Genomic DNA, 27,196 nt, shown 5'->3' on the forward strand with positions numbered 1-27,196 from the left:
GAGTAACGGGGCTTCTACATAAACCCCTGTTACACACCTCCCACCTTAGTTCAAAAACACCCCTAAAAGAAAATCTTCCAGAGCTGTCGGCTCTGTCCGGCACCTGCCTGGCCCTTAGTTGAAAGTGTAATTTCATCCTTCTTCCGTGCGGAAAAGGAAGTCGATGTTCCCGCTCTTCTTCCCCTCTCAATGTCTTACTGTAGAATAAAAGGGTTGTAAGTGTAGGGGACCCCTTCATTAATCTGGCATTACCCAGCTTGGCTGTCCCTAGCCAGCGTAGAGGCTTGTGGTCTGTAATAATACAGACTCCCGCCCGATTAGGTAACTTCTAGATGTGGCATAACGAACCACAAGCGTGCGGACACACCCACACACGTGTTATGTCTATCCCAGGCTTATCTAATTGCTAATTTGGGGGGAAAGTTCTACCCCCCACTGGATGGCTAGGCACTCTTGTTCCATCATGGAATACCGTGTCTCTGCTGGCATCAACTTTTTGCTGGTGAAGGCTATAGACCTTTCCTCTCCCCCTTCTTCTTGGAAGAGAATTGTCTCCAAGACAGAGCCGGATGCATCCACTTATAAGAAGAAGGTTTTCTTGAAGTCTGGGGTGTACAGAACTGGGTGTTGGCATAGGGCCTCTTTCACTTGTTCAAAGGCTCAGAGGGTGCTGGGGTTCCACTTGATTAGGTTCCTTTGGCCTTTGGTTAGTTCCATCAGGGGTGCCGCTTTTTCTGAGAAATCCTGGATGAATTGTCTATAATAATTGGCGAAGCCAAGGAATGATCGCAGTTGCTTTCGTGTCCAGGGAAGGGTGTGTCGTCGGATTGCCGCCACCTTGTCTGCCACAGGTTTAATGCTCCCCTGACCCACCACAAAGCCTAGGTATTGCATTTCTCTTTTACTGAGTACACATTTCTGTGGGTTAGCCGTCAGCCCGGCCTGTCGGAGATCTTCCAGGACTTTTCACAGATGTTGGTAGTTGGTTTCCCAATCTTGGGATAACACGATGATATCCTCATTATATGCAGCAGCGTACTCTTGATGGGGTGCTAGCAACTGGTCCATTAACCATTGGAAGGAGGCGGCTGCACCGTATAGTCCAAACGGCATCAGTTTGAATTGGAATAAGCCCCAGGAGGTCCCGAAGGCTGTCTTCTTCTTGTCTGCAGCAGCCATCGGAATCTGCCAATAGCCCTTGATCAGATCCAGGGTAGAGATATATCTGGCCTGCTAACTTTCTCTAGCATGTCGTCCACCTGAAGCACCGGGAAAGCATCAAATGCTGCAATCTCATTCACTTTGCAGTAATCAATACACAGTTGTATCGAGCCGTCCATCTTTGGAACCACTACCATCAGGCACCTTTCTGGTCAGTGCCTTATTCCCTAACGACGTCAGGGTGAGACAATACCCTAGAGCCACCTAGATCGTTTTGAGCTCTGCCCCTACTAGCCTGCCACATCTTTAATATTGATTCATGGGGATGCAGTTCCCTGTCAGTGGTCCCAAAGGGGTCTTGACCCTGATCTTTCTTCGTGGGGCTCCAAACCTCCCCTTTACCCCACCCTTACCACATCCATGGCCTGGGAAGACACTGCTTTCTGTAGTCTTCCCTGAGATGATCACATCTCATCCACGTTACCCACCTTGATTGGGGGCAGGTCTTTCCAGCCGTCAATATCTCCTGAGTTGATCCCTGGTCTTTGAATCAACTTTTGGGTAACTAAACCTGCCCCTGCCTGGGGGAACTGTAATTTAGGAAATTCTTATCTAAAAAAAATATGTTCGGCGTCTGCCGACAGATGCCTCAGATTCTGGCTCCCAGGATCCCTCCGTCCCCCGGGACGGGAGAAGGAATTCGTCCATCTCTCCGTGTATTCTTCCCAGGGACCAACTGACTAGGAGTTAATCACTCCCAAGCCCACCACCTGGTGGTACTTACCACTTCCCTGTATGGTTCCAACTTAGCTGTCGCCTGCTCCTCCCTCTTCACTGGGCTGCTCACAGGGTTTTGCTGTCACTCGTTGCCCCACCCCGCTGCGGTACCTGAGCTCTCTGGTGCGGCTGTGGCTTTCCCCATGGTTGTGAGGAAGAACTGTTTCTCCCCACTGTGACCCTCTAGCGATCTTTGGCTCCCAGAGCCTGGAGTCTCCATTCCTGCAGCCAGACTTCCCCGGCTGATGCTGGAGCTTCCCACCCCGTGCTCAGTTCTGCCGCCACCTGGCTCCGCCACCCACATCTCCCAGCCAGCGTGCCACTCCTCTCCTCCTGGCCAGCTGATTCTTCCCCCAGCTGCTCTTTGAGCAACCCGCACTTCAAGGCCCCGCTGATCCGCAGGCTCAGGCAGCTGTGGAACTGCTGAGCCTGTGCTGGCATTTCCCTGCAGTTGCTACTTGTCTCGTTCCCTGAGGTAAGTACCGGGCGGGGTCCCAGGACATGTTGGGGGGGCTTTTACCTCCCCTCTCACATCCAGTGGGGTCTGGATATGATGTTCTACTTCCTGGGGTTCTCTTGATGACTCCTTGAAAACATCCTGGAATTCAGTTATCAGGGCCCTTTGCTGCCTAGGGCTAAGCTGGTTGTCAACCTTTGGTCTGGTAGGAGGCCCCGTTGTTTCATGGAACACCCTAGTTTCCTCCACCTCTTCTAGCTCGCCTGGCTCTCTCCTCACCATCCATCCTTCCCACTGGTGCCATCTTCATAACAGATTAATGTGGTAAATCTGCTTCCTACAGGTGGGCTCGGTATGGAGGACTTCGTAGTTAACCAGCCCTGTGCGACTGGTAATCTGGAAGGGTCCCTGCCACTGTGATAGCAGTTTGTGGGGCAATAGCACGAGTACCCAAACTCCAACCTGGAGTTGCCTTTCAACAGCCCATGCGTCATAATGCTGCTTCTCTCTTTCCTGGCTACGTCCCGAGTTCTTCTGGGCTATCTCTAGGGCCTTCTTCAATCTCTCTTTGAAGTTGGCCATGGCTTGGGGGCTGGGCTGTGCCTCCAGGCCCCGTTTCCCATCCATCACATATTACATCCAGCAGACCCCGGGGGTGGTGGCCATAGACCAGCTAGAATGAGGCATACCTGGCAGAGGCCTGGGGAACCTTTCTTATGGAGAAGAGAAGGGGGGTATCAGTGTATCCCATCCCTGTGGGTCCTCTTGTATGCAGGCCTATATCATCTCCTTCAGGGTCTGGTTAAAGTGGTGGGGGTGGTAGATGGAGATGTGGATCTGCTTGATCTTCAAAGTGTTACACATCCCCTTCAGTATTTTGGACAAAAATTTTCCCCTGGTCAGTGAGGATTTCTCAGGGAATCCTGACCCACGCAACCCACTTCATGAGAGCCCTAGGTATTGCCATGGCCGTCACTGATCAAAGGGGAACTGCCTCGGGGAAGTGGGTGCCATAGTCAATGATTACCAGGACAAATTGATACCCCACTTGGCTACGAGGGAAGGGTTCTGCAACGTCCAGGGCAACTCTGTCAAAAGGCTGCCCCGCCAAGGGCAGGGGTACTAATGGGGCCTTTGCCCCCCCCACCCCGTTTTCTGACATTCGGGGCATTCTGTGCATTACTTTTCCACTGTCTTATAGAGACTGTGCCAGAAGCCCTGTCGCTTCAGGCGGGCTTCCGTTTTATTCCGTCCTAGATGTCCTCCCACAGGGAGCATGTGTGCTACCCTTAGTAAGTCTTCCCAATACCTTCAGGGAACCAAGATCTGCCACCTTTCCTCCCCATCTTCCTTATCCTCCACCCAGTACAAGATGCCCCCCGCTTTACCTCGAAGAGAAGGCTCTGTCCCTCCTCTTTGGCCAGTTGGGACTACCAGATGTTCTGGAAAAAGGGTTCCTGTCTATGCTCCTCTTGGAAGTACCTGTCCCCAATGATCTGCTCCATGTTGAGATCTCCACTCCCTTCTTCCTCAGGGGTCCCAAAGCAGGCCACTCCTGGGACCTTCTTCCATTCCCCACATTTCTTTGTCAGGACTTCAGTGACCACCTTCTTCAGGTGGGGCCAATCAACCCCTAGGAGCACAGGGCAGGGTAGGATCTTGGTTAATCTTACCACGATCTCCTCTGTGTGCCCCAGCACCATGAGCCAGATTCGTCGGTGTTCATAGGTAGGCTTCGGGTTTGCAACCAGGGGCTTGGGAGTTCTCCCCTCTCCTTCCTGGGCTGGGTCATGCCAGGGGGGTGCCAGCCTCATCCCTCTGTAATATTCCTTCCTCAGGGTATGCTCCTCTCCCTTGGCCATGGCATAATCCTTGGCTAACCAGAGAGCCTCCTCCACTGACTTAGGCTGGTAGCGCCGTACCCAACGCTGGGTGATGCTTCTGAGGTCAGTAAAAATTTGCTCCACAACAATGAGATCCACCACCTCATTTATCAACCCGGTTTCCAGTTGCACCCACCGCTCTACTAGGTCTCTGAGGGTCCTGGCTAACAGACATGGGTGGAGTCACTCAGCCCCTTTCTAGGCCCGGAACTTCTGGCAGTACGTTTCTGGGAAGATCTCAAGGCAGTATAATATAGCCTCTTTTACCTTGTGGTACTCCCGGGCCTCAGCCCTGGTGAGGGCCCAACAGGCCGCTTGTGCTGGCTCAGTGAGGAGGGAGCCTATGCGTACCGCCCAGCTGCTGGGGTCCCACTTGGCAGCTATGGCCATCTTTTCAAAGGCTTCTAGGTGCCTCTGCGTCATCTTGTGGAGACACCTTGGGGAACCTGGCCGCTTCCCCTTCTCTGTGCCTCAGCTTCCTGAGCCCATACCTGCACTATCTTCTCCAGTTGGGCTTGTTGCCCCCGCAGAAGTCGCAGGGTGATGCTGTGCACTTGTTGCCAGTCCATCAGTGCTAGAGTATCCATTGACTCTGTGGCTCCTTGGGTTTTCTTGGGTTCCCAGCCAATGCACCAGTTTCTGTGGGGGGGGGTAGCTGTGTCTATCTCAGTTCCCATCAAAACTCACCTGCCATGACTTTGATTGAAAGGAAAGATGTTTAGTGTTAATATTTGTGTTTTCTCCCCCTCCACAGACCACCCAGATGATTAACTTCCTGGTGCTCATTTTATTTGTATCAGGGTTACAATGTTACTTCCCCCGTGCTAATTGCTTCGTAAGTGGGGAAGTGATTAATGTTCCAATTAACTCTTGAGCTGGGGAGTCTCCCAGCTGCGTTAGTTAATTTCTGCTCAGGCCAAGTTCTCGCCACCAATTACCTCATTGATGGGACGTAGAGCTTACCATCAATCAGCCCGGCAGAGGGGCATCTTAAGTGTGGCTTCCCACATCTGGGGCTGAACCTGCCGTGCACCCCATCTGCTTGGTAAGGGGACTGGTTTCACGCGGTTTCCCTCTTTCTGTGCATGGCCCCAGAGTCTCCTGCCTTAGGGTTCTTTCCTCTGCATGGGTCTCCAAGACCCCCCGGGTTCTTCTCAGCTTGCCCGTGCTGACTACAGGGTTTGGGTAGGTGTCCCCACTTCTTACATGCAGGCTGCAGCATCCCTGATCCCTGGCTCTCCTCTCGTACCAGCTCTCCACTTTCCTCTCCATCTCTTCATGTTCTCCTCCTCTTCCTCCAGTGCCCGAGGGCAAAGTATGGTCCCACGCAGCTAGGCTTATGAAGGTGGTGGCGGGCATAATTACCCTGATTTTCCTAAGGTGTGCAAACTCCCTTCACCTGCATCTAATGCTCCCCACAGTTACCCAAGTAACGGGGCTGCTACATAAGTCCCTGTTACAACACACCCACACACATATACATACATATATATGCACACATATGTAATGTCAATTATATATACACATATATAATTACACAAACACACATCATGCACTGACTTATTCTTCATACAACCCTATTAAACATATATCAGTGCAAAAACGGGCCTCAGGGTTTGCAGGAATTAATTCCTCCAGGCAGGTGCCAATCTGCAATTAACTCATGGCCACATACGAAGACAACACAGTCATCTGTTAAACCACATACTGTATATGAGGCACAGTGAACAGAACCTTTTGCTCCTTCTGAAGGTTCTAACCACTTGAGCTAATGGAAATTCTATTTTAATTTAATAGGAATGTGTTTTTTGGAGCAGAAGATCATGAATTCTATTTCCCATGCCACACAGGAATGGATGTCCAACCAGCATTTTGTGATTGTACTACCTTTGTGGAGCCAGGTGCTATTTTTTTTAAAGATCTAATGCTCTGTAGTATTTCTTTACTATACGCATATGAACAAAAACACTAAAAATTATCCCTGGCCTCTCTGGATTTTACAAGATTATTTTCAGATGCAATTTTTATATTGATTTTGGTCTTAAGGAATGACATCCATACAGTAAAAACATACAAAATGGAATAATATTTGGTTACTGAACAAAGTATGTACTTGTATTTTATATACATTTCTAATATGAGAATACCTGTCTAACTTTGAATGCTCTGTGAAGTAAATATTGTCATATTAAAAATATAAAAACACAAAAGAAATATAATTTGACTACATCTACCAACTGGAATGAAATTTAATCACAACTGCATTAAACAACAATATAAATATCCATATTTCTTTGCTCATAGAAAAGATAGATTTAGCAAAGCAGCATTGTATAGACTAAACCACCCAGATTTGTAACAAACAAAATGTCTGTTTTGCTATTTTTTTTCAAAGTTTTGTAGCACTAATGCTTCTGTTTATGTCAAGATTAATAATCAACAGTTGCAAATATATTTCAAACAACTGGGGACTAAAGTAGAAACAGTTCATTTCAATGCATGTTTGTGTGCACACTTCAATGTGACTATTGTGTTTGAATTAACATTGAGAGGTCACATTTTTAAAATTAGTTATGTTCTGCAAATCATATTTCAAAGGATTAAATCCATATAATCCTCTGCTATTTCCTTCAGTTGATTAGCAAAACAACATTCCTTTTAGGTTATTTATATTCTGGGAGGGCAGTTTTTAAAAATGTTACATTCTTGCCGCCGGTCAATAAAAATAATTTAGCACCTGCAGTTCAGATAGTAACCTGAAACTACAAAAGCATTCTTTTCTTCCAGAGGTATGCTCTATACCAAAGCAAAAAAGGTGAATTTCCATCATGTTGGTCTACAAAAGGTTACCCAAAGCTCCTTACAAAAGGATATAAGGAAAGTTTTCTGAACATCATTACTATCTCAATTGTGTATATTTCTTCACTACAATAAAAGTACTGTTATGCATTAAAAACTACCTCATCAAAAAAAAAAAATCAACATTCACCTCATGCAGCTTTACATATTTCTGGATACTGATAATAAAATGTTGAAATTCTCACCAGAAATGAAGTAACTGATTATGTGAAAAACATCCTGGCTTGTGTAATAAATGGTATGCTGTTTCTTTTTACCATACATTTTAAATTTTTCACTTTCAAACTCCATCCTGAACACTACATGTCCACTTTTCAGTTTCCACTCCCATCCTTCTGTCCATCCTACAAGTCTCCAGCCATAAAGCATCTATTTCTTTCTTTCTTGTTCAAAGATCACTTAGCATCTTTGAAAGAAGTCTGGAAAGTGCATGAATCTTCTACTCTTCATTCCACTATACCATAACATTAAACTAAGTTAAGCTATTATAGCTTTAAGATGGAAGTTGATACATTTATGAATTGGGTTATATAATGTTACTGCTTGCAACAGCAAGGGACTAGACTTAATGACATAGGCATATCATACTTTAAGGGGCCTTCTATTAGGGTTGTACAAAACAGGCCTTATTTGATTTAGATTCAGATTCAGCCCGAATCGGGGGCAGTGATTTGATCCATTGATTCAGATCACTGTCCCTGATTTGATTCGGCCAAATCTGAATCTGGTGATTCGATACTGATTTAGCAAATCAGCAATTTGGACACAGGCACAACTTTAAGTTTTTTCTATGTACCTTGAGGTAGCAGGTGCTGCTCGTGATTGCTGTGGTCTGCCAGGGAGTGCACTGGGGGGCCCCCCATGGCTCCCTGGCCCAGCAATTGGCCACAGGGGGACGCTGGGTGCCCCCCAGACCCAGAAGGCACCAGTCGCCAAGCCGGAGGGGCCTGGGGGTTCCTCCTGCACACTCCCCGGTGGACCAGGAAGTGGACTGGAAGTTCTTCTGGTCCACTTCCAGGTCTGCTGCTAAGTGGGCTGGGAAGCCCCGCATGCTCCTGTGTGACACTGCATCTGCTCCAGGACCGCAGCATTCAGAGCCCCTGCTACCTAGAGGTATGTAGAAAAAATGTATAAAGCTGTATCTACATCCAAATCTGTCTGAATCGATTTGGAGGGTTCCGAATCCAAATCGGAAGGCCTTCAACACTGTCTCTCACCCCATTCTCATTAAAAAATTGGGGGACTGTGGTGTCGACACCTACACAGTCAATTGGGTCACTAACTGGCTGGAGGGCCGCACCCAGAGAGTGGTGATGGATGGGTCATTTTCGACCTGGAGGGATGTGGGTAGTGGGGTCCCCCAGGGCTTGGTCCTCAGGCCCACGCTCTTCAACATCTTCATCAGTGACTTGGATAAGGGGGTAAAAAGCACCCTGTTCAAGTTTGCTGATGACACCAAGATGTGGGGGGAGGTGGGCATGCTAGAAAGGAGGAATAGGTTGCAATCGGACCTAGACAGGTTACAAGGGTGGGCGGATGAGAATAGGATGGGATTCAACACTGACAAGTGCAAGGTGATGCACCTGGGGAGGAAGAACCAGCAGCATACCTACAGGCTGGGGAACTCCCTTCTTGTCACTGCAGAGGCACAAAAGGATCTTGGAGTCATTATTGATGCCATGATGAACATGGGCTGGCAGTGTGGGGATGCCGTCAGGAAGGCCAACCGTACCTTGTCATGTATCCACAGATGCATCTCAAGCAGGTCCAAGGAGGTGATACTCCCCTCTATGCAGCACTGGTCAGGCTGCAGTTGGAGTACTGCGTCTAGTTCTGGGCGCCGCACTTCAGGAGGGATGTGGACAACATGGAGAGGGTCCAGAGGAGGGCCACTTGCATGATTGGGGGCAGCAGGGCAGGCCCTACGAGGAGTGGCTAAGGGACCTGAATCTGTTCAGCCTCCACAAGAGAAAGCTGAGGGGGGATCTACAAACTAGTCAGAGGGGACCAGCAGGCATTGGGGAAGTCCCTGTTCCTCCAAGCACTACCAGGAGTTACAAGAAATAACAGTCACAAGCTGGCAGAGGGTAGATTCAGATTAGACATCAGGAGGCGCTACTTCACTGTCAGGGCGGCTAGGATCTGGAACCAACTTCCAAGCAAAGTGGTGCTGGCTCCTACCGTGGGGGTCTTTAAGAGGAGGCTAGACAAACACCTTGCTGGGGTCATTTGACCCCAATACCTTTTCCTGCCATGGCAAGGGGTTGGACTTGATGATCTACTCAGGTCCTTCCGACCCTACCAACTACAACACTACAAAAATCAATTTGGGGAAATTAAAGGGCCCTATGATTCGATTCAGATTCGGAGATTTGGCCACTGAATTGAGCCGAATCTCCACCGAATCGAATCAGGGACTGAAACTTTGCACAACACTACCTTCTACGTTCTCATTCAACCTTCTATTTCATTATAGATTACTCTATTTGTCATTTTGGATAGACTCTAACTAAAAGAGGCTCTTCTTAATATTTAAAGTTACTCAAACCACACCAAAACAATAGCTAACTTTAATCTCACTGTCCTGCCCAGCCTGCTCTGTATCCTCCTTCCCTGCATGTTAGAGAGTTTTGTGATCATCCAACCACTTAACTTCCTGTTTTGTTTTGCCTTCAAGTATTGAGTATACAGTCTATTCCTGCTGTTTCAGCTTTCTCTTCTCCAGTTTGTATTCCAGACTCACTTACCTTTGTTTTAGCTTCTCTTGCATCACGAAAACTCTCAATCTCTTCTGCTCTCTTTTCCACTTCCCCAGTGTCAATTGCCCCTTGGATTCTATCTTTAGTTCCTTCCTCTCTTCCCATTACATTGTTTCTCTGGTCACATTTTTCATTCTTATGGTGTAAGCTGCTGACTTCAAAATCTGCCCTCACCTATATTTTTCTTCTGCCTGTTCAGTCTCACATCTCTTGACAGCTCTTGAATGTTTTATTATCACTGAAAACTCAGTGCGGTGAAACTAAATTGATTTTTTTTCTTCCAGCGCAACCTTTCCGATCACAAACATCAATTCCACTCTCCTATATCCAGGTGTAGTATGATACTCAAATCTCCTCTCAAATTCTCCTCCATATCTATGCTGATATATAATTTCATTTGCTCTGATCTTACAATGCTTCAAAGATCCACTATGTCTGCTCCTAATTAATGCATAAAGCCTTCTAGCTCTATGAATTCCATACCACTTGCCACACTGTTCTCCAATCCACCCAAAATGCTAATGTCAAATTCCTCTCTCTTCATCCTATTGTGAAGACCTGCTTCCCCTTGTTCTTTGCTGGCATCAGGTTCAAGCTCCTGTTCCTCACTTACAAGACTCTAAATGTCCCTTTCACATCTCTGTCGGCTCTAAGACCCACTTTTTCTAACTCACACTTTCTGTAATGACATGGAAGAAATTATCCCTTGTATTTAAAAGGAAAGAGTCACAAAACAGGCTCTATTCAAATTCCTACTGAACAGTCTTCTTAAAATAAACCTTTCAACCACAATAACCAAAATCAAGATATTAATAAAAAGAGAGAGAGAATTACACAAAGTATTTTAAATCACCTTTAAGTCCAAAAGAAACTGTACTCCAAGGAGCTGTAGCCCCCTCTTATTGCTTACTGTTACCTTCCTGTGGTGGCTACCATTCCACTTTCTCAATCACCATATTCTCTTTTTATAATTTTTTTAACCTCTTTTCCATTTGGCTTCCAATAAATTTGATCTGTTCCATGTTACTGTCTAATTAGGATTGATTTGCAAAGATGCTAAATATGGCAGTTTTTCTTCTCTGAGTTTGGCAGGACTTGTGGTGCTCAGCACCTCCCATTATAAGACAATGAACCATTGTAAAAATTGGACAAATATGTTTTTACTTAGCAGGAAGACTTCAAAATGCCAGCTATAATAAGGCAATCCTTTCTCCTTGGTTAACAGTACGGCTCAGATATTTTTACCTATTTTTTTTACATTTTACCTATTAGATGCCCAAGTACAATCCTATTTCACTTTCTTCAAATCGCTGAAAAACTATTAACACCCTCTATTTTTGTTGCATGTTATCACCTTAGGCTGAAAGCTAAGTCACAAAAAACCGTGGGGTAGGGAAAACCCCATTCATGTTTCCTCAGGGATTTAAACAAGGTGGAAAAAGATCATACTGAGGCACTTAGGTGCCTAGTAAAATAAGATTTGGCTCCATATTTCTGCATTTGCAATTTTAATTTTCTGCTTACATATGGGTGCTTGCCAAAGCTATTCCTACACTGGTCAGGATCTAAACCTAATATTTTTCTTTCTGTGTTGTACATATAAGCCAATAAATCTCTTCTTTAGTACAGTAACATCATTTTTACTATCTGGCAAAAATGTCAAATACCATAGCCTCTTGTAGCAAATAGCGTTAAATACATAGACTACCCAGTTTATTTTTGGAGCAAGTAAAATATACTTTTAGCCAAAATCTGAATTTCAGTTCTTAACTGTGTCAATAAGTGCATCACAGAAGAGGTCAGAACGAGAACCACTTTTTAAAAAAAATAAGTTCTAGCACACCACTAGCTTGAGTTAAAATGTCCCCAGTTAGATTCTGTTTTGTTTCTTATACTCAGTGCTTTAATTAAAAATTGTTCTCTTCCTTATGTAACTATAATGCATCTTCCAATGGCATACATCAAAATATGGGCTTTTCTAATGACTCTGAACTGGAGCACAATCAAGATTTTCACTCCACACAAGATAACAATTTGGGTCTAAATTAGTGAGTGATGAGAGCCCATTTTTGCTATGTAATTGAAGTGAAAACTCTCCTTTCCACTTATATTTTCTAAAATGACTAACCTTTTGGTACAGACTGTTGAAGTTAGAACAAGACAACTCAAAACCCCACCGATATTTAGAGGAGCAGGAAAAGGTTGCTGGATTTGGGCAACTGGAGAGAGAAAAGGACACAGCTGAAGAAAGTGTAGTGACAGCAGCATGGCTCCCTTGAGGAGAGAAAGAAGAAACAGTTAGTGAAGAAATGCTAAAAGAACAAAAGGTAAATTAAATGAAAAGAAAAGCAGCTGGGAAGTGAGACAGGTAGAAAAGAAAAAGGAACAGAGTGAAGTAAAACACCAACAGAAAGTAGAATGGAAGATGTGCAAAGCAGGAAAGTGGAAGTGGAAGAAATGCAGACAAAAAACCTAAATATGTTTACTTTTTGCAGTCATATTTCTTATTGCAGATATATGAAACTCACTAGAGCCCTGGATTGGATCTAGACCATGGGGTTCACTCAGGGCTGGATCCAGCTTGGGGGGTGAGGGCTGCCACGGTGGAAAGCAGAGCAACAAGGGTTCCAGTGACAGTGTTGAGTCCGGCAGCGGCAGCAAGCCACGCTTGCCACTGATGGCCATTTTCAGCGGGGACAAAAGGCCCTAGACTCTGTGGCAGGCTGTGCCCCACCCCTAACTTACGTGGCTTGATAACCCTTACCTTACTGCAAAGATGGACTGATGTGGTTGACATATTTATTATATTTTATTTCAACGTAAGCATTATTTTTCTCTCTAAAATATAGAATTCTTACCTCTAAAGAAGGAATTCATTAATTCTGGTGAGGAATAAACAGTTGGAGATACTACTATATAGAAGTAGGTAAGTTTTCACTGATTTGGGATTTGATTCTGAGTTCCAGTCATGACTGGAAAGGCAGGGGACTGGATCACTCAGCTTTTAAGGGCTAGTTTCTCACTTAAACATTTTGATCATTGCTGAATCTTACAAGGCTGTGATGTCATATTTTATAGGACCCAATTTTGCTTGTAATTGGCTGGAAAACATCCAAATGATAACCAGAAACCCAAATGGACCATAGGAAATGGTACTGGAGATTCAGTATATGACATTCTTGCCTATGAATCACTAAACCAATGCTCTAACATTATTACTGTTGTATAAAGACAGTATTAGACACAGTCCAAAAACATTACCATTGTATTGAAGCCTTTACAATTAAATAATTTATTATCTAAGAATGGTGTTGGCACTAGTGTAAGAGGGTGTCTTCTTCCAGCTGAGGTGTGAAACCAAAGTTCTTCACATTCAAAGGACACTAAATATACAGCACTGATATTCTCACCCACACCCCCAACCCAAGGGTATTAACCCAGGTGGTCTGGCCAAATTTCAAATTCAATAATTACATTCTTCTACCAAAATTTCCACTGCAGTATGAACTAGATACTGTATTTTTTACTTCCTATCCTGAACCATTATGTGGTGATGCTGTAGTTTTTATGTTTGCAGTGATGTTTTTGCCTTTAGTATCCTTCACTGGCTCCTGGTTCACACTGCTAATCAGATCTAGCTTGTCGCAGAAGACAAAGGATAACTGCAAAGGACTGAGATACCTTTCTCCTAAATGAAGGGCAACAAAAAGGCACATGGCACAAGCAAGTGCATCTCTAAAGCAACAACTAATTTAAACAATCTAATATTTCCGTAATATAAGTAAATAATGATCTTGAAATTTCACTTCTACTTTCTAGGTGCTTGTACATCAGACAAGCGTCTCTTTCCCCACTTCTGTTCACTAATTCTTAGACTTTATGCAATGGTGAAATCTTTGTGCAGTAAATGTGCTTTATATCCCAAATCAGTTCTCAGTACCAAGTCCCTGGGCAGAACTCTAATGGCAAAAGTTTTCACACGTGTGGAATCAGTACTCTACTGTAGTAAGAATGCAAGCTGCATTTGGAAGGTCAGGAACAAGGATGATGCCAATGGATCTGAAGCAATGCAGCTCCACCAACTGTTCCACATGGAATGAAGGCGTAAGTGCTACGGAAGTTACCAAAACCTTGATGCTGCATTAATGGTCCCAGAGTAGCTTTATTGCCATACTTCAGTTGGAGGCAAAAGCATTCTAACACCCTGTTCACTCATTCTTCAGTATGTTGCCCTGGCCATTATATAGACCATAGTATTTCTAAGACTTAGTCCATCACGAACCACAACTTGTAAGACAGAATTCAAGTATGTGACCCAGGAAAATGAAAACTGTTACCATGACCTACAAAGAGATGGCTCCAAATAGCTCATCCCACTAGCATTACCACTCTGAAATCAATGGACCACTATTATGTAACACATAGGCCAGTTCACGGTGGCTCTGGCCTCCTGTATGAAGGCTGGATGTGGTTCAGCATCTTATATAATTTTATTGCAAAGTAATAACATCATGTAATGGTATGGTTTGCCATATATTTTTGATGACACACTGAATAAAACATCCCAGTAATTTTTCCGGGCTTCAATTAAAGACAACATTTGAAAAATATTCACAATAAGCAACAGATTTGTTATCTTTCAGTTTAACAACGCAATTATCAGAGATGGTGAGAAATGAAAAAATGATAGATAAGCTTCACAGAACAGTTCACCTTTTTTAGAAAATCAACACAATACACTGATAGATTATAAAACCCAACACTCAGTTCAGTTTCTACTTATAGATACAAGGATAGTAAAAAAAAAAAATCTTTAGGTTGTTTCATATTTATCAGAGTAGAAAGAAGGGAATTTGTACAAAAGCATGCACTGCAATGCTAATGACTTTTAAAAGTGCCCGGAGCTCTGACGCATGCATTTGTATAAATGGCGAAATGTGCATCAGTGCTGAGAAAATGGTGGTGGCACGTTTTTGAACTAAAACACATCTAAGGTGTTTTAGTTCAAAAGTGCACTGCTGCCATTTTCTGCATTCTGATATGCATTTTGCCTTTTATAAAAATGCATGCAACGCACAGCTGCATGCTAGCTCACATGTTTCACAGACTCGATTAATAGAGTCTGCTCCAATGTACTGGATTTCTGGCATGTCAGAGCAGACAAAGGTATGTGTATAAATGCCAGAACTGACTATGATCACATCTTTCTTACGTTATTTGGGAAAAAATAAAATACTTTGGAAGTAAAAGAAAAATATTTTTAAACTGATACCTTTTGTAGATGCATTACATAAAATGTGTTTTTTTAAAGTTTTCCCATCTACAAACCAATCCTTTATTCCTAGAATCAAACCACTACTTAATAAAACATTTATATAACTAAATTGTTGACTTACATGGTAACTCTTCAGTCTAACAAAATCAACTTTCATGGAGATGAACCGTTCTGAATTTCTACTGAGATTCTTAATGTGCTCTACAAGGTCAGCACAGAACTTGTAGCCACCTTTAAGGACGCAAAGAACCACAATGTCATTGTCTCCAATGTCTTGGGTGATGTCTTTGGCCAGGCGCTCTGTCCTGAAGTAAAAATTAAGGATAAGCATAACATAATATGTAGATTCTCCAGCATAATATACTTTTAATGTAGTTACACAAAAATTAACTCAGGCAAAATTTATCTAAAGCCCATGCCCAAAATTTATCTATAAGCCAAGTTCTAAGTGATTTCAGCAGGCCACAAAGAGGGTGTTATAAGAAAGAATACACATATACACATGCAGTGAGGATGCTCCAATGCTCTGCAATTACAGCATGTTGGATTAGACTCAATTAATTGAATCTGCTGGAGCATGGTAATTCCCACAGTCTAGCAGACTCCAGTATCATGTGGATCAGCATCCCCACATTGACAAATGATGGCAAGAGTGCTTTAATTAAAGCTCATTCAACAAGCTTTATTCAAAGTTCCCTCACTGCAATTTTTCAATGCAGACACACTGATATACATAATACTCCGGGTGCTTTAATTAGAGCAGCGCTGAGCCGCTCTAATTAAAGCACCCACTCACCCCCATTCCTGGAGCACATGTATAAATGCCCAATCTGATCAGTCATTGCAAGATTCTAAATGCATATAATCACACAGGCTAGGACTTCTCATTAGACATATTCCTCTAATTATATAAAGAGAAAAAGATTCAGCAATACATACATATGTCATAAAGGAATTGGAAAGACTTTCAGGGTGACCAACAAACTTGGCCTTACACTATCTCATTAGACAATAATTGAAAGTATTTCCACCATCACACCTTTTCATGCTAATTGCTACCTAACAGTTATTGGTTAAAAAATGCTATATAAAGGGGGGGGGGCAGTGCACACATCTTCAGGAGGCCTCAAATGCCTCTACACAAACACTCGTAGTATGGGAAACAAGCAGGAGGAACTTACCCTCCTGCTAGCCGACACCAGCCCAGACATAGTGGGGCTCACAGAAACATGGTGGGACCCAACGCATGACTGGGCAATGAATATTAAGGGCTACAGGCTGTACAGGAGGGACAGGACAGGGAGGAAAGGTAGGAGTGTGGCACTCTACATTAAGGAAGAATACACATCCTCATCAAGTAGCACAGGGTCAGAGGAGGGGAACACTGAAGTGCTCTGGGTTAGAATACAGGGCAGTCAAGGGGAAAGAGATTTAATGGTGAGGGTCTGCTACAGACCACCCAACCAAGGGGAAGAGCTAGACCAGGAATTCTTAAGTCAGCTCACGGAGGTAGTTAGGTCAAAGAATGTGGTCATCATGGGTGACCTGAACTTCCCGGACATCTGCTGGGAAGAGCAGTCAGTCAGGTCTGAAATGCTCACATAGGTTCTTGACCAGAGTGCAGGACCTCCATCTAACCCAGGAGGTGAACAGCCCCACCAGGGGGGACGCCTTGTTGGACCTGGTGCTGGCCACGGGTGATGACCTGGTGAGGGGACTGTGGGTGCTCGACCACCTGGGCGACAGTGACCATTGCCTGCTGGAATTCACCATCCAGCACAAGGTGGCAAAGGCCTGCAGCAAGGCAGCAGCCCTAGATTTCAGGAGAGCAGACTTCAATGAGCTAAGAAAAACTGTCGGGAGGCACTGAGGTCCCAGAGGGGAGGGGAGTCGGGTGTCCAAGAAGAGTGGTCGCTCCTTAAGGAGACGATCCTCCAAGCCTAAAGCAAGGTAATCCCAATACAGATCAAAGGGGGCAGGAGGGTGCAAAAGCCCCCATGGCTTACCAAAAGCATCCAGGAATGGCTCCTAACTAAAAGGGAGGCGCATACCCAATGGAAGGGAGGGGCCATCACCAGGGAGGATTATACTGCTGTTGCTCGGGGATGCAGGGGGGCAGTCAGGAAGGCCAAGGCAGAGTTGGAACTGGGACTAGCTACCCGGATCAAGGACAAGAAGTCCTTTTTTAAATACACAGGGGGCAAAAAGAAGGTACTGGGTAACGTGGGGTCCCTGCAAGACACGCTGGGAAATCTGGTCATCATACCAGACGACAAAGCTAACCTATTTAACAACTTCTTTGCCTCCATTTTCCTGAGCAGGGACCCCCTCAAACCCCAGGGGAGGAGCACCTAGGCCAAGAGTCAGCGAGGATCTAGTCAGGGAACTTCTGGAGGGACTGGATGCATTTAAATCAGCTGGTCCGGACGATCTCCACCCCAGGGTGATGAGGGAATTAGCTGAGGTCGTTGTGGGACCCCTGGCACGGCTTTACGAGCACTCGTGGTGCTCTTGGTGTGGTGCCAGAGGACTGCACGAGGGCCAGTTTGGTTCCCATCTTCAAAAAGGGGAGGAACGAAGACCCGGGAAACTTTAGGCCACTTAGTCTAACCTCAATCCTGGGTAAGGTTTTTGAGAGTATTATCCTGGCACATGTCCCTGAAGGGCCAGCAGGAGAGGTTATGCTTAGGGGCAACCAACACGGGTTCATTAAAGGCAGACTAACCTGGTGGCCTTCTAAGACCAGGTCACCAAATTCTTAGACAGAGGTATAGCAGTGGATGTAGTCTTTCTGGACTACTAGTCTTTAGGAAGACCTTTGACACTGTCTCTCACTCCATTCTCATTAAAAAACTGGGGGACTCTGGTGTCGACACCTACACAGTCAATTGGGTCACTAACCGGCTGGAGGGCCGCACCCAGAGAGTGGCAGTGGATGGGTCATTTTCGACCTGGAGGAATGTGGGCAGTGGGTTCCGCAGGGCTCGGTCCTCGGGCCTGCACTGTTCAACATAGTTTCACAGTTCTAGGGTCAGAAGGAACCTGAGCAGATCATCAAGTCCAACCCCCTGCCATGGCAGGAAAGAGTACTGGGGTCAAACGAACCCAGCTAGGTGTTCATCTAGCCTCCTCTTAAAGACCCCCATGGTAGGAGCCAGCACCACTTCTCTTGGAACTTGGTTCCAGATCCTAGCCGCCCTGACCGTGAAGTAGCTCCTCCTGATATCTAGCCTGAATCTACCCTCTGCCAGCTTGTGACTGTTATTCCTAGTCACTCCTGGTAGTGCCTGGGGGAACAAGGATTTCCCCAATGCCTGCTGGTCCCCTCTGACTAGTTTGTAACAGGCCACTAGATCCCCCCTCAGCCTTCTCTTCTGGAGGCTGAACGGTTCAGGTGCTGTAGCCTCTCCTCGTAGGGCCTACCTTGCTGCCCCCGATCATGCGAATGGCCCTCCTCTGGACCCTCTCCATGTTGTCCACATCCCCCCTGAAGTGCGGTGTCTAGAACTGGACACAGTACTCCAGCTGCTGCCTGACCAGTGCCGCACACAGGGGGAGGATCACTTCCTTGAGATGCATCTGTGGATGCATGACAAGGTGTGGTTGGCCTCCCTAACTGCATCCCCACACTGCTGGCCAATGTTCATCTTGGCATCAGTGGTGACTCCAAGATCTTTTTCAGCTTTCAAGTGCTTGACTTTCAAACCCAGTAATACTCTTTTATAATACTCTTTATTGCATGCAACTTTGCATATAGTTTGTAGGTGTGCAACTGCGTATCTATAAGCAAGGCCACAAAATACTGCAAAGTATTTATTTATTAATATTCAAACCACACATACCTGTCAACAATAATACCATGAGGTATGAGCACATATTCCAGATCTCCATAGTAGTGCTGTGGGTAAGTGAATAAATCCAAACTGTACCCTGGCCAATCATCTGAAATCTGCACATAGATTAATAACATTAGAATACTTTGTTTTATTCAATATAAGGAAATGTACCACATGATAAATACTAGACTACACCCCTCCATACTCAATTTGACATTAGTTAGAAGCTCTGATTAGTGCAAACATTTCTCACATTCAAAACGGTATCCATTTGAAAAATCATGCGATCAAAGGCACAACATAATTGCTACTCAACTGCTTCATTTCTATTAGTTCATTTCCTCCTAAAACTACTTCTACAAATAAAACTTATTGAATGGCTTTAAGTTAGCATTTTTCAAAAATCTGCCACAAAAACATTGTGAACTTATTCCCCAACTCAAATGTGGAATGTACACACACAGTAACCTCAGACGCAGAGGGGACAATATTTAATATTGGACCAGGAACAGGATTAAACTTTGATGCATCTGGTAACTTTAAAAATACTGCCAAACTAAAATTGTGTTTTTAAAATTGTGCTACAGGTGATGACAAGAGTCTCAGATGCCTAAAGGGATCCAGAATTTAAGAACCTGAGACTTTAACATTGTGATATTTTAGCAACAAGAGCAAGAGGAAGGTCAGGGAAAGTGTGGGTCCCTTATTGAATGGGGGAGTCAACCTAATGACAGATGATGAGGAAAAGGCTGAAGTACTCAATGCCTTTTTTACCTCAGTCTTCACAGGCAAGGTCAACTCCCAGACTATTGCACGTGCCAGCACAGTTTGGGGAGAAGGTGAGCTGCTGACAGCAGCTAAAGAATAGGTTAGGGACTATTTAGAAAAGCTGGACATGTAAAAGCTCATGGGGCTGGATGCATCTGAGGATGCTGAAGGAGTTAGCTGATATGACTGCAGACATTGTCCATCAACTTTGAAGACTCGTGGCGATTAGGGGAGGTCCCAGACTATTGGAAAGGGGCAAATAAAGTGCCCATCTTTAGGAAAGGGAAGAAGGAGGATCCAGACCAGTGAGCCTCACCTAAGTCCCTGGAAAAATCATGGAGCAGGTCCTCAAATAATCTATTTCTAAGCACTTGAAAGTGGAGAAGAAAGTAACCACGAACAGTCAGCATGGATTCACCAACAGTAAGTCATGCTTGACCAATCTGATTGCTTTCTATGATGAGATAACTGGCTCTGGGGATGCAGGGAAAGCAGTGGACATAATATACCTCAACTTTAGCAAGGCTTTTGACACTGTATCCCACAGCATTCTTGCAAGTAAGCTGAGAAAGTATGGGTTGGATGAATGGATTGTAAGATGGATTGTTGGGCTCAACAGGCTCAATGTAAACAATGGCTGAACATCTAGCTGGCAGCTGGTATCAAGTGGAGTGCCCCAGGGGTCGGTCCTGGGGCTGGTTTTGTTCAGTATCCTCATTACCTATCTGGAAAATAAGATGAGTTGTACATTCAACAAGTTCACGGATGACACTAAGCTGGGGGGTGTAGCAGATCCGCTGCCAAGCTGGGGGGTGTAGTAGATACGCTGGAGGGTAGGGCTAGGATTCAGAGTGACCTACAAATGGGAGGATGGGGCTAAAAGAAATCTCATGAGGTTCAACAAGGACAAGTGCAAAGTCCTGCACTTAGGACAGAAGAATTCCATGCACTGCTACAGGGTTGGGACCAACTGGCTAAGCAGCAACTCTGCAGAAAAGGACCTGGGGACTATAGTGAACAATAAGCTGGATACGAGCCAACAGTGTGCCTTTGCTGCCAATAAAGGTAATAGCATACCGGGCTGCATTAGTAGGAGCCCTGAGAGCAGATCCAGGGCAGTAATTATTCCCTTCTACTTGGCACTGGTGAGACCACCGGTAGAGTACTGTGTGCAGTTTTGGCTCCCCCCAGATATACAACTTCAAACATCTTGACTTTCTCCCTTCCAGTTTGGACACAGAAAGATCAACAAGGAACAAAAGAATAGCTTTTTGGGGTACAATATCTAAATGACTTCTTTGCTGAATAGTCTTTCAGATTGAAGGAAAAAACTCTTTGAAAACAAACAGGGCATGAAGATATACCTATTTATGATGGATTTATGCTTCTTCATTCTAATAATTATCCTATCATTTTGGTTACTTAGTTCTATTATATTATTAGTCTTGATGTGGCTTCTACCTTTTTCATTGGTATATTTTTTCTGCAATCAGTTTAGTGCACTAAATTATACTTTGAAGAAATAATGCTTAGCTAATAATGGTACTTTTGTAACGTGGTTTCTTAGATGCACAACAGAAACTGTTTCCTGTAGAGCTTTGTCTCGTTCAAAGTCATTATTTGTTGGCAATTAATATTTAAAGACAGTATAATCCAAAGACCACTGGTGTACAGTGTTTTTCCACTGATTTTGATGGGCGCTGGATCTGGTCATTAAAAAGAGCTACTCAGCGTAGTTCTCATTTTCACAGGACAAGCAGTTACTAAGGGTATGGGAAGTGGGCCCTATTTGATTCGGATTCGGCCCAAATCAGGCACAATGATTCAGTTAATTGATTTGGATCACTGTTCCTGACTCAATTCAGCCAAATCTGAATCTGAAGGTTCGATGCTGATTCGGAGAATCAGCAATTCAAACATGGACACAGCGTTAAATGTTTTTTCTACATACCTCTAAGGACTAGTGTGGCTTGTGAACGCTGCGATGCTGGGGTGGATGGAGTGTCGCACAGGAGTGCAGGTGGCCTCCATGTGGTTGGCGGCGAACCCGGAAGTGGACCGGAAGTACTTCTGGTTCACTTCTGGGTCTGCCCGGGTGTGCACTGGGGACCCCCCTCCGGCTCGGCGATCAGCTGCAGGAGGACTCCGGGTGTCCCCCCAGACCCAGGAGGCACCAGTTGCTGAGCCAGAGGACAGTGAGGGGGACCCCTTGGCACACGCCGCAGAAGTAGACTGGAAGTACTTCTCATCCACTTACAAGTTTGCTGCTGAATGTGCAGAGGAACCCTCCATGCTCTTGTGGGACACTCCATCTGCCCCAGCATTGCAACATTCACAAGCCGCCTGCTACCTAGAGGTAAGTAGAAAAAAAAGTTTAAAGCTGTCCCTATGTCTGCATCGCCAGATCTTTCTGAATCGATTCGGAGGGTTCTGATTCGATTCAGATTCAGAGATTTGTCCACCGAATCAGGATGAATCTCCACCGAATCAAATCAGGGACTGAAAATTTGCACAGCTCTAGCAGTTACATCCATCCTGACAGTTGTGTTGCAAAGTTTTTTTGTTTGTTTTTTACTATAACTGCAAAAGGCCCAGAAAACTTATGTGCAAGTCTTCTTCAACTCTAATTTAAATAAATCTATTTACAGGGGACTCAGACTTTAACATTTTTTTATCGACTTCAGTAGATGCTTTGTCTAGTTATGGAGCCCAGAAGCAGACTAAAGCAAATCAAAATTGATCCAAAAATGATTTAAAAACAACAATCTTTACTGGTTACTATACATCTTTTTACAAAGCCAGTATTGCATTCTAATTCTTCTATCAACCGTTCTACTTTCTCCAAATCCACTCTTACCAGTGAAACAACACAAACTATATCATCCTATAATAAGGCCGTGCTCATTTTAAAATGAATTTAAAATTTAAGATGAAATTTACTTACGCATCCCTACTGATTTCCATTTTAATGGGAAATCAATAAACTTACTATAGCGGTTCCTTTCTCTTTAAATACTTAGCCACCTCCAATAAAAGACCTTGTGAATTAATTCTTTGGAACTGATCTCACAAGGTCCCTTCCAGCCCTAAACTTCTGGGAATCTGTGACCCTACTTCTCATTAGATGCAAACATAGCTACAGCATTAAAGAAGAAACACTATAACATGATTTTGAAGAATCTCCACTGGAATCCCTACTTTTCAGGCCATAGTAATTTTCAGTAAAGAAGGGCTAAAAGTTTTCTATGCCTGTTCTTAGACAAATGGTGAATTAAGAATATATAAAGAAAGAACCTAAAGGAAGAAACTGTAGCCCATTTACTTGTTGTCAGTCATGTAAGTCTGAAGAAAGGTTTGCCATGCTTTTCAAAAACATATTAATAGTAGAGTAAGTAAAACAATTAAGTTCAAGCATGACATGTATTGTATTCAAATGTGGAACAGTGTGCCAATCTGAATAAAAATTGTTGAGGAAATATATTACATGACAATCAGTCTGAATGTAATCACTTAGGACATCTGGAACAAAACTACAGGAGTATCTTATTATGCCATGAAAACACACTGGACTGAAAGAACTTTTATAGGGAGTGGAAAGTGGTAATCTGTCAAAAAACCAGGGACTCTCTCCTTGTACCTGACACACACAGGCAGCATTTATTTACAGCAGTTAACTTTCATCACAGTATACAACACGGGTCTGATTCTGCTTTTATGTAAACTGGCAGGCTAGGGCATCAAGCAATCTTCCAGAAGAATATGAGAACCATAACAATGTCATTATCTTTGTAAATGGCACTTATCATAGAAATTACCATCTGGCTACCCAGTCTTTAAATGAAAGTACGTTAACAGCTCCTCCACACGTTATAACTGCAACTGTGTGCAATTACAACATGGTGGCTTTTGGGCTATAGTCCAGAGCAGGGGTTAGCAACTCCTGGCATGCATGCCAGAGCCTGGCAGGCAGGAAATGGGCTGGGGCTGCACTGTCACAAAGATCGGATCCCTCGCATCTCCCCTGTGCCCTGAGGCATGTGTGAACCTGCTGCCAGCAACAAGCTGGGCCAGGGCTCTGCAGACCTCAGCTCAGAGGATTATAGCCTTTCCACCACCTGCTATAGGCAGCCTGGACTCCTTGGCAAGTAGCAGAGTCCTGCCCAGAGCCTGAGCTAGTTGGAGGATGCAAGCCACTGCACTGAGATCTGAAGAGCCTTTCCCTGGCTCGTTGATGGTGGCAGGTGTCCTGATCCTTGTTGTGGCCGTGCAGAGTCACCCCTTCCTCACTGTCCATCCCTGGGTGCGTGTGCACCTGCTGCCAGCAATAAGCCGGGCCAGGGCTCCACAGACATTAGTGCAGTGGATTGCAGTCTCCCAGCTGCAGTGGGCCCTGACTCTAGACCAGCCCCTGCCACCCAAGGAGTTTGGGCTGCTCACAGCAAGTGGCGGGGAGGCTGCAAGTTACTGAGGTCTGCAGAGCCCAGACCCGGGTTGTTACTGGTGGCAGGTGTGTGTGCACTGTGGGTTGGACAGCATGGAAGAGTCTGGGGCTGTGCTGCCACAAGTATTGGGCCCCTCCCCCGCTGTCCGGCCTCTTGCACGCCAACATGTGCACCCCCTGAAAATGGCCATGCACCCCCTAGAAGCACCAGCTGCAAAACCAGTGCACTTCCAGTTTCGCCACTGGCTTGGCAATCGACTGCTAGGGGGACCCCCACCATTGGTGATCTGGTGTTGCCCCAGACTCAGGAAACACTGGCTGCCCATGCCTAGGTCCAAGTATTGTTTTGGAAGCTAATTAAAACACTGCTGGTAACACCACCCTAATGAAACTGGTATACAATGATAACCTATTCCCTAGTGTTTTTACAGCGTAGATAAAAAATGGCTATTTCTTAGAACGTCTTTGGAAACCTAGGTTCTTCATCTGCTATTATAAGCTCATAAATCTCTTGAACTTTACAAAACATGTAGTTTTAGACAATTTCAGTACACAGAAAGGGTAAAATGAAAAGAACTCAAAAGTAGGTTTTTATTATTGGGCCCCAAACCCACAGATAAGTGGATGACTAGCCTTTATTTAGGTGCTTCAGTGGATGTTAATACCTGAATATTATTGTGTACCTGGATCTACATTCCTTCTGTTACAGACCCTAGAGGCAACGCTCAAGATGATTCAACAGAGGCCTTGTTTTTCCTTAAAAACTATTAGCATTGTATGTTTGACAACTTTGCTAGTCGCTGCTCACTTTGCTTCTACTACTCACGAATCACGGTGCTGTAGACACTAGAGTAATCTAGAAACCAGAGGTTTTTCTCTTTCTCCAGCCAGCCAGGCACACACATGAAACATGGGGCAGAGAAAATCACAGCACAGGCCAGAGCCGAAAAGAGTTTGGTTTAAATGACAGGGAGACTGAGCACAGGTTTGAGACCAATGGGGCAGGGCTGACGAAGGACAAGCTGGCAGAGGGCTAGTCACAGAGTGGGAAGGGTAGGATACAGCAGAGCAGATAACAAGCCGGATGTGGGGCAGGATCAGCGCAAAGCAGGAGGACTGCAGAGATGCAGGAGGAACAAGCAGGGGGGCCAAGGCTTTGTACAGAAGCCCTGCAGCACAAAGGCCAAAGCAAGAGGGACGACGTGGGGAGAGAAATCAAGGACCCATCCAGGGAGAGGTGCAAAGCCCCAGGTCCCGGGGGAAATGGGGGAGCGCTGGCAGTGGGGAGGAAGGGGCGAGGGGGGGAGATGGGAATGCAGGGGATGAGGGCGGCACCCCGGGGACAGGGGAGGGGAGCGCCTGGATGAGGCCAGGGCTGAGGCAGGATGTGAGGGCAGTCCGCAGCCCAGGCCCGGCGGCATGAAGCTGGAGCCGGGGGAAGAGGCAGGGGAGGGGGGGAGCTTCCATTTACCACAACCCCGCGGGCGCTGCCTCTCCGCGCCGCCAGCCCGCCCGGCCCGGCCATCTTCTCCGCGCCCGGCCCGGCCCAGGCGTGGGGATGGGGCTCGGAGCAGCCGCCGGCCTGCCGCATGGAACCGAGCGGCCTCTGGACGGCCCCGCCCCCGGATCCGGCCGGGGCGGGGCCGTGTCGCGCCGCCCCGAGGCCCCGCCCCGCAGCGCTCTTCCCGCCGCCCGGGGCTGGGGCGAGAGTGGCGGGTCTGAGCCCGGCCCAGGCCCGGTACGGTGGTGCGCTGCTGCTCGCGCCTCCTGCCACTGACTGCACACAGGTCTCCCCGGCCAGCAGCCATTTTTCTCCGGGAAGAAACAGGCCCTGAGCACGTGCAGACGCCTGCTGTGCCCTGGGCTCAGCCGGGAGAGGCGGCGAGCAAAGCAAGTGCATGTGCGAGGTCAGAAAACCTCCTTCCTGGGCCATCAGCGACGCAGGTTGCCTGAGAGGCAGCGCTCTCAGCCTGCGTACATCCAGCGCTGTCCTTGAAAGTCAATTTTTGGGGGCTGCTGAGAAGCTTACATGCCTGGTTGTGGGCAAACCCTCCATCGGAAGATGATCCCTGCAGCTCATTGATGGGTCTTGAGATGATTTAGGAATCCAGTTTTTGGGCCACACGTTTGCCACAGGCACTTCTGTGGTAGTCAGTATGTCAGCTGTATCTGTTCCTGTCTCTTTAGATACGTTGCCACCTGCCAGTAACAGGCCTCGTGAATATAATTCTTTGGAATCAATTCAGCTAAGCTGCTCCAACCTGTTAGATATTCAGCTCTTGTTACATTAGGGCTTCAACAATTTCCACTTACGCTTGGAATCTCGTTACACTGGAGTCTGTTGCCTCACAAATGCTGACGCAATGAAAATATTCCCAAGCTCCTCTCAGGGGCCCATATGCAGAGCAGCTAACGAGCCGGATGTGGGACAGGATCAGCACAAAGCAGGAGGACTGCTGAGATGCAGGAGGAACAAGCAGATGGGCAGGAGGGCAACGATGGCAGTGCAGCACACAGCAAGGCTTTGCACAGGTGTTCAGCAGCGTAAAGGCCACAAGGGCCAAGCAAAAGGGAGGATGTGAGGGGAGAAATCAAGGACCTATTCAGGGAGAGGGTGCAGTGCATTTGGGGGCAAAGCCAAGTGAATCTCAAAACATTTGTTACTACAAAAAAATCACTACAGCAAACACTTTTTCAGCCCTTGCCTGTATAGTATTGTATTGCTATACCAAGCAAAAAAAAAAAAAAAAAATCTTAACACCAAAATCTTAGACGTTAACAAAATATGCTTTGATGAGACATGTTAGGAGAGGGAAAAACAGTTCCTGAAGGGAGAAAAGTTGAAATTGGTAGAAGCAGGTTCTGGCTGGGAAGAAATGCAGGGAAAGAAATTGGCTTGACTTGGTCTTAAACTATGTTTTGAACACTTTTGCATATAAAGAAATTTCAGTACAATGAAATAAACTGGACTCTCTTTTGA

The 27,196-nt window shown here is 45.6% G+C and overlaps 1 protein-coding gene across 2 annotated transcripts in view; it reads right to left on the bottom strand.

Annotated features, from left to right (window-relative positions):
* The window catches only part of PRTFDC1 (phosphoribosyl transferase domain containing 1), a 65,523-nt gene extending 39,675 nt beyond the window's left edge, over positions 1 to 25,848 (bottom strand). Inside the window, exons 1-3 of one of the 2 annotated variants that reach the window (XM_090047367.1) lie at positions 25,688 to 25,848; positions 19,014 to 19,120; positions 15,293 to 15,476 (exon numbers count right to left, since the gene is read on the bottom strand). In XM_090047367.1, the coding sequence (XP_089903493.1) occupies positions 15,293 to 15,476; positions 19,014 to 19,120; positions 25,688 to 25,807 (411 nt within the window). In that variant the 5' untranslated portion in view covers positions 25,808 to 25,848. Of the gene's footprint in view, positions 1 to 15,292; positions 15,477 to 19,013; positions 19,121 to 22,032; positions 22,127 to 25,687 lie in introns of those variants that run through there. The other variant, XM_090047368.1, reaches the window with a different exon arrangement.
* Positions 25,849 to 27,196: the final 1,348 nt, after the last annotated feature.

This window comes from Crocodylus siamensis, chromosome 5 (genome assembly GCF_052110815.1).
Source record: "Crocodylus siamensis isolate JL-2025a chromosome 5, ASM5211081v1, whole genome shotgun sequence".
Classification (NCBI taxonomy): Eukaryota; Metazoa; Chordata; order Crocodylia; family Crocodylidae; genus Crocodylus; species Crocodylus siamensis.